Genomic DNA, 9,815 nt, shown 5'->3' with positions numbered 1-9,815 from the left:
CAGAACATGTTATTCCAACACTAAATAATTTAAATGGGTTATGGGGAAAAGTAGATGAACAACAACAATTCGGTAAATAGAAAGCCTATAAAATCTTAAAATGCCTTCGTGCCTAAGAACAAGCTTATCAAATATTGCATGTGTTGTAATATTCATTCATTTTCGGGCTGGTTTATTGATATTATATTTGTTGGCAATTTCAATTCATACTGAAGTACAAAGTATGCTATTATAAACAATATGGTTAATTTATTTGAACAGTGTCACTAGTTAAAAAACAGTATATGGAATAGTAAATATGATAGGACGCATTACCAATCACAAGATTTCACAGAATGCTTGTGATTTACAGAAATGCAAGTGACAAAACGTACAAATAAAATATCAGACATTCAGCGTTTGCAAATTAATGACTCTCTGTGCATCCTCATAAAATTAAATGACGCTTAATTCCTTTCAGGTAAAACAAGATGACACATTCTGGCATCTTAATAGACCACAATGTGCATCGCTGCATTTTATAGAAGTTATAGACGATGTGTACAAAATACATTAAAAGATACTCATGGAGGCACTTTATGTGCTTTGTTCAAACAAGCGTCATGATTTAGTCTTTCCCGCACATGTTGTGTGTCTTTTGCACAAATTAGGGAGATCACTTGAGACCATTTCTTTTTCTCCATGCAGCATTAATAGGTCATTATATCCAAAATGAAGAAAAATGTATCCTTGCTCCTTTATGCTTCATCCAGATTATTTACCGTAGTGAGGAAATGTGTTTCAAATCATCTTTTAGTACATGCGGGGATGCAAAAATTGTTTCACATTCTACTGTAACACTTGCCACATGTGCCATTTCCTAGTCTACATTAGACACACTCCATGTTCTTGGAACCCTGAAGACACGATTACCCAACTAATTCATCCCTTTATTTAATATTTACTTATCCAATGTGTTGAAAACTTTTGGGGAAAACCTTGGTGGTCAAAAATAGAATAGTTTTAATTATATTTAAGGGGGTCTAACTATAAATGAATGATATTTAATGATGAAGCTAAAATAATGACACAAATTAAGTTTAAACCTCTAGAAATTATGTACATTAGAAACACATTTTTCTTTAAACTGATTCATTCATAGTTCATTGTGGCCCGTTTTTACAGACATAGTTTAAGCAGGACTATGCCTTCGTTGAATTAAGATATTTATGTCGTATTATAAACATGCCTTAGAAGAATACATTACTGCTGTACATCTTGAGACAAAACAATGGCACTAATATAAGATATTTCCAATTCTAAGATATTTCTTTAAGTTATGGTTATGACAGGATAACCTGTCTGCGAAACCGGGCCTATTTAAGATAATATAAAATAACATAAGGAGACACTGCATCCATTTTAATTTCATGTGTCTGCAGTTTATAAACAGAGAGAAGATTATTTGAAGCAGAAAATTGGATGCAGCAGAACAGCTTTGCTTCGCTTTAATTTGGGCCTTTATTTCACATGAATGCAAGAATGCTTAGAGAGTGAGAAGATCACGCTGACTCTAACAGGAAGTAAACTATCAAGCAGCAGCAACAAAATACGTGAGCATCGGGCGTGTGGGCAGAATAGGGGTGTGAGTGTGTTTACCTACTTTTTATAAATGTTAGTAATAAGGAGTAAATAATAAACATTTAATATATTTTAAAAGAAACTTTTTGGGGGAGCCTGTTCATCTAGCCCTTTCAGATACAACAAATTGCAGAGATAATTCTAGAGATGACATCATTAATACCCATTTATGTATTATCAGCACATGTTAACCCTATCCTAATCACCTTTATCTATGTTTTTTTCTTAAGAAAGCTATCTGTTTTCTATGGATATGTTTCTAGTTGCACCCTGTCAAAGTCTCAGTTTTGCTTTATATCTAATCTAGCTAATCTTAAAGCATATAAAAACCCATATGTATAGATCATGAAAAATTTACTCTGTGAAATATTTTCAGTGTACACCTTTCAATTGCAAAGTCTTATAATTACACAATTCAATCAAAGTAAAAATAGGGAAAATAATACAATTGTGGGGAATACTATTGAGTAAAATAATAATATTTAATACATATTATATATAAATATAATAATGCGTTTGAGACAATACCAGCCGCAATTTAAAAGATAGAAGATGTACGGATCATATATAGGCCAAAATAACTGAGCAATGTATTTGTCAGCTATATTTTTGATCAGGCACAATAGAATCCTACTGTATGTCTGTTTTGAGCGGGGTCCTCGTTTACACAGGAAGGGGAGAGCGGTTAGCAGTGAGGACAACTGTAAACAACTCACTTTTATAAACCTCACAAACCAAAAACACTTTCCGCTTGCTTAATCAACCATTTCCATGACGCTTTAAAGTTATTTTTAAAGCGTGTCTGGCTGTAGACGTGTGATAACAGCACGTTATTAACAAAGCTGGCGGACACGCAGCTAGTCAAGCGCGCACTCGATATCTAGAGCTTCTGTCAATATTTTTTGCCTCGAGTTCTTCAGGAAAAATCTTGTTTTAAAAAAAATGAAAGAGGATAGAAATGTCTGACTGTGTGTTGTGGAGTGTAAAAGCATGCATGTGACCGCAAACCCATGTTTTAACGGGTTTGTAAGCTTGTCGAGGGTTTGTTTTCGTAGTTAGCATATTAGCTAACGCTAGCTTTTTACATTCTCGTACAAAACGCTTAAACTCTACAAATGCCTTTCTTATGTAAGCAATGCATGTAAAATATGCAGATGTTAAATAGGATTCAATGTACAGGATATACAAATTATATTTTTTATGGTTGACAGGCTAGTTAACTAACGTTAGATTGGAAGGGAACGTAGACTTGACCTGGTGAAGAAAGTCATTTGAAGTTGTGTTAATAGTATTATTATGGGGAAATGCTTATTGGAAAGGAATTAAAGCTTTCCTAAACATGCCTGCAAGTGTTTGAGTTTGCTGGACTGGTACTATGGAAGGTCCTGGAAGTTTACTACATGTGAAGATGCACAGCAGCAAACACGATGGACCCCTAGCAAGTGCTGAGATGAATTAACCAGGAATCAAATGGTAATTACAAAAATCATTATTTATTATTTTAGGTGTTTTTGCAGCAGGTTATTGGTTTGCATGTGACATTGGTTGTAGGTCTTTGCGGCAGCGTGTTGAAGGCTTTGTTGTGTTTATTGTATTTCTTATAAGTATTTTCCTATTAGGATACAGTGTATGTTTATTGTTAGTTCTTGTTCAATCAGACATTTGCTTATTTGTGGTTAATGATATAAAACGTTCACGTTAAACATATATTTATGTTTCAGGTTGTGAAAGTGCTCAATCATGGGTGATATGAAGACCCCTGATTTTGATGATCTCCTGGCAGCCTTTGACATCCCGGATGCGACCAGTCTGGATGCCAAAGAGGCCATACAGGAGAATCATGATGATGGACACCTGAAGCACTCAGAGATATGTATCGATGCCACGGCTTTGATACCTCACTCAGTGACTCCAACAGATGCCCCTGCTGTCAGTGTAATTGTAAAGAACACAAGCCGTCAGGACTCCTATGAACATCTTGTGGAGAAAGAGTGCTCACATTTGGGACACCTATTACAAAATGGATTCAAGATGTCTGCAAGCTCACTGGAGACGCATTATGATGAAACACATCCCGTTAATTTTCCAAAGCTGGAAACAAGTAATCTCAATGGGGAATGTCCAAGTCATTCCTTAGAGAAGAATCCTGTACTCTACAAGACTGAGAAAAATCCTAGTATGTTAATGTCAATTCCTCAGTTTAGCCCTATATCTAGTCCAGAGTCTGAAGACATTCAGAGCAATGGAATTGATGACCGACCAAAATGTGCAGAGACCTCATACTTCCCATCTGATTCACTCTTTGCATCTTCAGCTTTTCCTGTGTTAGACAATCATGGAAAATTACAAGCATGCAGTCTGACATACAAGTGCAATGAAAAAAATCCTTGTTCTAAATGTACAGATGATCCCGGATGTGATGACTCATCTTTTAAAGAACATAACTTGGCGTGTTACAATAAAGATTCAGAAAAAGATAAAAGTTTTGATTCCGTCCCGAAGAAAAACAACATTGAAGAGCTTGAAGCCAATGAATATTCAAACATTTTTTCTCCTGGTTCATGTGTCAAAACTCAGGCCTCCAGGTTGTCTTCGTGTCTTAATGCATTAGCGGCCCTGAATGCTAAAAAGGATCCAGCTGAGCAAGCTAATTTAAGGGACTTTTCAGTGACGCCAAAAGAGATGAAAATTAGTCCTAAAATTCCCATATCGCCAAAGAGCCCTAGAAGTCCTCTCGATGTGGTGAAACGTTTCGCCAGACAACCTGACAGCCCCATGAGCATATGCAGTGATAGCAGTGGTAAAGCGTCTCCAGCTGTTGCTATGGACTCACCTCCAGCCATACCGAGAGTCCGAATAAAGACAATCAAAACCTCATCTGGAGAAATCAAACGGACTGTCACAAGCATATTGCCAGACTCTGAAACTGAAGATCTCCAGTCGCCATTTGGATCATCTCCATCTCAGTCCTCAGTTGAAGATGCCTTTTCCAAAACAATGCATGTGTATCGTTCGAACGATATCATTTCTGAAGACGTTTTTGAGGTTGGAAAGCAGGAAGCTTCAAAGACAGCTTTACTAGGAAGCGTAAAATCGGTGAGGAGTGCAAAGAAATCTCGTCCCCAAAATAATGATCATGTCCTAAAGACACCCCAAGTGACTAAGCAAAAGAGGTCTCCTCAAACAGGTTCGTCGGCTAATACAAATTACCTTCCAAAGGCGTTACACTTAGCCAACCTAAATCTAGTCCCACACAGTGTAGCTGCCTCGGTTACAGCAAAATCTTCCACTAACAGAAAGGACCGCTCTCACTTATCATCTTCAGTGGTGTGTAGTTCTGTACCCTTAGTGCACCAAGTCAAAAAAGTCTCCCCGAACACACGGGCTGTCACCCCGAATACTGCAGCTGGAACTTTAAACAGACTGTTAAATTACTCTAACCCTGTGCCAACGTATGTTCCCAACCTAAGTCCACCACCAGGCAGCAACATCACGCTTCCACCACACGGTTATTGCTGCCTAGAATGCGGAGACGCATTCGGGCTCGAAAAGAGTTTAGCAAACCATTATTCACGAAGGAGCGTGCATATCGAAGTAGCATGTACCCACTGCTCTAAAACCTTGGTGTTTTTTAACAAATGCGCTCTTCTTGCACATGCTCGAGATCACAAGAACAAAGGCATGGTGATGCAGTGCACTCAGTTGTTTATGAAGCCCATTGCTGTCGACCAGATGTTGGCGCCCACCAAGACCGTGCAGTCGGTAAATCAGACACGTTGTGAGATCAACACAAAGGAGTTATCCAAAAACCAAGCGGTCTTGCCGCTTTATCCTGACAGAGCTAGGAAAGGGTTCAAATGCTCGGATTGCAATAAACAAATGTCAGACTCCGCAGCACTTGCAGGTCACTATCAGATAATGTCGGAGGAGTCTGAAAGTCTGGTGAGTAAAGTGCTTTCTTTTTATTTGCTCATAAGTTCATGTTTTGTGTTTATGTTTTCTCTCTTACAATGCAGGTGTGCAAGGTTTGCTCAATGTTGCTACCAAACAAATGTAGCTACAGGGCCCATCAGCGTATTCACACTCATACATCTCCATATTGTTGCCCCGAATGTGGAGCACTCAGCCGTTCTGTGGACATCCAAAAGCATGTGAAGGAGAACTGTCTCCACTATGCCCGCAAAATCGGTTACTCGTAAGTAACTTGGACCTATAATAAACTGTAGCTTAAAAACCCGTAAATGTCATTTGTGTTGGTTTTCACATACAAAATTTCTTTCAGGTGTGTGCATTGTGAAATGCTTTTCATGTCACTGTCCCTCTTGAAGAGTCACATTGAGGACAAACATTGTGAGGTCTTTTATAAATGTACTAAATGTCCTGTAGCCTTCAAATCTACTGATGGATGTCAGATGCATGTGAAAACCAAGCATGGTGCCGATGAACCTAGCCATCAGTAAGTGCATTCCTCTTACTTTTAATGCAGGCATTGTAAATGTTTCTTAGACTGTCTAGGGAGTGATTCCTGGTGTTTTCTGTGCAGGGTTATCTACAAGTGTTCCTGTAAAACGGTCTTTAAGAAAAAACAGTTGTTGTATCAGCATTTCCATCATCGTGTTTGTGTGTTCAAGTGTCCAGAATGCACTTTGTTTTTCCAGGAGAAACTACTTTTGGTGCAGCATTTCAAGGTTTGTAGCTTCTTTAATTGCTGTTAGTCATTGAAGCGTCTTAACGGTCACATCCAGAGTGATTGGAATCATTTCACATGTCTGTGCGTCACACTTAAACTGAAGTAGTTTTCAGTTGACTACATTATTTGGTTGTGAGGATAGCAAAAGAATGGAGGTTGTGACATGTTCTCTGTCAGATTGGATAGTGCATCTTGGCATCAGCATAGCCTAGATGTAGGTGGATCCAATGACTGTCTTTTATGCTTGGGCAAGTGTTTGGGGCATTAATAGGGTGTCTGTGCTGTGACAAATAGACCAGACAAGTGAGTGGTAGGATGACAGTCTGTTGATCTGTGAGTTGCGAAGGGTGTAAATGACAGGTTGTTGTTCAGTGTCACCAAGGTCCTTGGCAAGATCGATGTTGACGAAAAGGCTTAAAATGATGAAAGTTGTCTGATCTATTAAAGTCTTGGCAAAGGTGGCTTTTGTCTGGGGTGACCTGCAGATTATGCATGGTTATCCAGGCTCAAGTGCTCACCAGATATGCAGTGATTTGTGAGGGTACACGTTGTCAAAGAGTGGAAAGAGAGAAGTAGTTTCAGTAAGTGCTGAAAAGTGTTGGGACTCAAAACGAAGAGAAGTCAGTCTATCGCATGGCTTAAAGACAAACTAGTCATTTAAGTCTGAGTATATTTACCTCAGAGCCAACCTTGCCTACAGAGCAAACAAACCTAGCCAGGTAAGACAATAGACAGCTGATGATGACACTTTGAACTAACAAAGCAAACTGTGTTATTTTAAAGTATTTTTTTCTCTTAACTCATAATCAATGAAAACCATACTTGTAATCAATAACAATTTTTAACAACAGAACCAAAAGCACACACTACTGTTATAAGGCATGGTGTGATCTGAAAAATATGATCTAGGTTTTGTTCATGTGCACCTTCAGAATCATTTACATAATGAAATAAAATTCTCTCTGTGTCTGCAGAGTGTTCATGTTGGGGTTTTCAGAGGTGAAGCAGAAAAATTCCAGACAGAGACATCATCTCTCATTGACACAGTTTCTAAGCAAAATTTAAAACCAAGGGTAACCAAACCTGCTAGTGATGGCAGCACGAAAGTTCGAGAGAGCCCTTCTGCTCGGAAATCAAGTGGCGGACTTAGTATGAAGAACGCTGGGTGGACTTGTGGAGAATGCCTCCTATGGGTCCCAGACAGAGAGACCTACGTCAGTCATATGAGGAGAAGCCATGGAAGGGTGAGGCTCCATCGTTTCAGTCTAACCTAAGGAAACCAGTGTATTACTTAGACCAGAAGTTATCAAACCTTAAATGTTCTCAAACCAGGTGGTTTTCTTAGTTACCATAACAATTTATATTGCTCTAGTTTGTTTGCCCGAATCACTCCTAATTAAACATGCATCTTTTTTGCAGTCTCTAAAGAAACATCCATGTCGTTTGTGCGAAAGGTCTTTCAATTCATCCTTGAGTCTTAGACGACACATTCGCAGTGACCATGATGGGAAAAAGAAAGTTTACACATGCTGGTAAAGTTACTGTGCATATCGTCGCTGTCCTTGCAAAACCTTGGATGTCCAAATTGACTATTTTTCAGGAAATGGAAAACACAATACTTTTGAAATGTTTAAATACTGTGTGGTCAAGTTGAAAAGCACTTTTTAATGGTTATATATATTTGCAAAACCTAGTGACAAACATAAAGGGTGACTAATAATAATAAAAATATGGAGATACAAAGTTTCAGAAGGACAGCAGCGACTAAGCAATGTTTATAGTTAATTAGGATGTTTGTTTTTTATTGTTCTTACTTGATATTGTATGTTTCCTTGCCAATCCTAAAGGTACTGCACAAATGAGAATGTAACTTTTACTAAACCCTCTATGCTGAAGAATCACATCACCTTGATGCATGGAATCAAGAACCCAGATTTCAGCCAGATGGCAAAGTTGGCATCTCAGAAGGTGGGGAAAACCCCAAGTGAGGTAATCATAAAATAGTAATTTGGTTTTTAGAGAATTACAAAGACTTCACTATTTTTAAGGTTGTGTGAAAGAACTAAACACCGCTTCTATCTCTTTCAGAGGCCTAAGAGAAGAGCAGAGGAGGCGAATGGGAATACAGGAGAAAATGGAACGTCATGCAGCTCTCCTGCCAAGCGTCTTAAGCCACTTTATCGATGTGCCAAATGTGGCTTTACCTCTGAAGTCCAAGCCCAGTTTCAGGAGCACATACCTCAACACAGAACCGACGGTGACACACCCCAGTGCCAAAACTGCGGCCTTTGTTTCACATCTCAGCTAGCACTCAACAGGCACCTCTTCATTGTGCATAAGGTCAAAGAACCAGACTTTAAAGTTGAGACATCAAATCAAGAAGGGGTTAACCCAACTGACTTGGGAGATGAAAGAAGACCTGTACCTCTTTTGCCAAAAACAATTGATATTTCCACAGTTGGAGAGCAGTGTGAACTATACAGTGAGAGTGCGGCCCGTGATTCCGTAGGCAGTGCTTGTGGCAAAACACAGACATCAGAAACAAGTGAATTTGTTGAGAAAGAACAGGCTTGAACAATGGAAAGCTGCTAATCAATGTCATTGCAAACAGATTATGGCTAAACATGCCATCTTACTGAATATGCAGCTAATAAATGGGGTACTGCAAACATGTTGCCTTACAGTAAAATACTATATCTCAAGTCGCTTATATCTCAATGAAATAATGTTTCATAAGACTCAGAATATCTTTGAATTAACTGAAAACTGATGAATTCATGCAATTAATCGTCACTTTTTATTATTGTGTATTACTTTGATTTATGTCTTATGTATGTGGTCAATCATAATTTATTTTCCTATCATGTCAATGTGTTACAGTGTTTTTCTACAGAACAAATGTATGGCTTTGTTCATGTATTACAACAAATCTTATCTATTTACATATTCTAGCCATGTAATACTTGTTTTCATGGTCACCAAATGTCAACAGGGGAAATGTTGATGAGTTAAGTACTTTTGTGGCGCTTGTGTTATGATGGTTTTGAAGGAGGGTCATGTCTGAGGATTAATATTGTTAGGTGGTTTATGTGTGTATCGCAAAGCTAGATATCTGTAACAGTATTGCTATGATGGAGATTGATTTTATTCTAAAAGGTGTTCACTTAAACCCAGGTATCTGCACTCAGAGAAGATATATTTTCATATTCATTCCATGTAGATGACTAGTTTCAGTTACGTTTATATTCAATGAGCCATTCTTACAATCAAAATGAGCACTTTTGTAAATGATTATATGGAGAAAAAGAAAAAGATTATTTACATGTTCTCAGATTAAAGACATAAGAGACTCAAATTTACATGTTATTAGCAGATGTTTGTTGTTCTGGAGGCCTTCAACAATGTAAAATACAAAGATTATTAGTTCTGTCACTATTTTGTTTGTTAATGTTTTGGATTAAATCTTTATTTCCAAGACAGTACAATCAGTCAAGAAAATTATTTT

The 9,815-nt window shown here is 38.0% G+C and overlaps 1 protein-coding gene across 2 annotated transcripts; it reads left to right on the top strand.

The window, feature by feature from the left end:
- The first annotated feature begins 2,255 nt into the window (after positions 1 to 2,255).
- znf592 (zinc finger protein 592) lies at positions 2,256 to 9,813 on the top strand. 2 transcript variants are annotated; one of them, XM_079466108.1, is made up of 9 exons: positions 2,256 to 3,093; positions 3,342 to 5,562; positions 5,637 to 5,815; positions 5,903 to 6,076; positions 6,164 to 6,308; positions 7,285 to 7,554; positions 7,730 to 7,842; positions 8,158 to 8,299; positions 8,399 to 9,813. In XM_079466108.1, the coding sequence occupies exons 2-9, from the start codon at positions 3,361 to 3,363 to the stop codon at positions 8,882 to 8,884; spliced, it is 3,711 nt and encodes a 1,236-aa protein (XP_079322234.1). In that variant the 5' UTR covers positions 2,256 to 3,093; positions 3,342 to 3,360; the 3' UTR covers positions 8,885 to 9,813. The 2 variants fall into 2 exon arrangements, 1 of the variants encoding a protein (XP_079322234.1); XR_013787217.1 differs by lacking the exons at positions 8,158 to 8,299; positions 8,399 to 9,813 and having other exon boundaries at positions 7,285 to 7,642; positions 7,730 to 7,832.
- The last annotated feature ends 2 nt before the right edge of the window (positions 9,814 to 9,815 follow it).

The sequence above is a fragment of the Barbatula barbatula genome (genome assembly GCF_947034865.1).
Source record: "Barbatula barbatula genome assembly, chromosome: 10".
Taxonomy (NCBI): domain Eukaryota; kingdom Metazoa; phylum Chordata; class Actinopteri; order Cypriniformes; family Nemacheilidae; genus Barbatula; species Barbatula barbatula.
The sequence above is the reverse complement of the archived record's forward strand: the minus strand, read 5'-3'. Positions and strand labels throughout refer to the sequence as shown.

Bases quoted from the DNA above. Each gene is read 5' to 3' on its own strand.
- znf592 (XM_079466108.1), top strand. From the start codon at position 3,361: ATGGGTGATATGAAGACCCCTGATTTTGATGATCTCCTGGCAGCCTTT. The intron at 5,816-5,902 runs GTAAGTAACTTG...AATTTCTTTCAG, and splicing joins GCCCGCAAAATCGGTTACTC to GTGTGTGCATTGTGAAATGC. The intron at 6,309-7,284 runs GTTTGTAGCTTC...CTGTGTCTGCAG, and splicing joins TTTTGGTGCAGCATTTCAAG to AGTGTTCATGTTGGGGTTTT.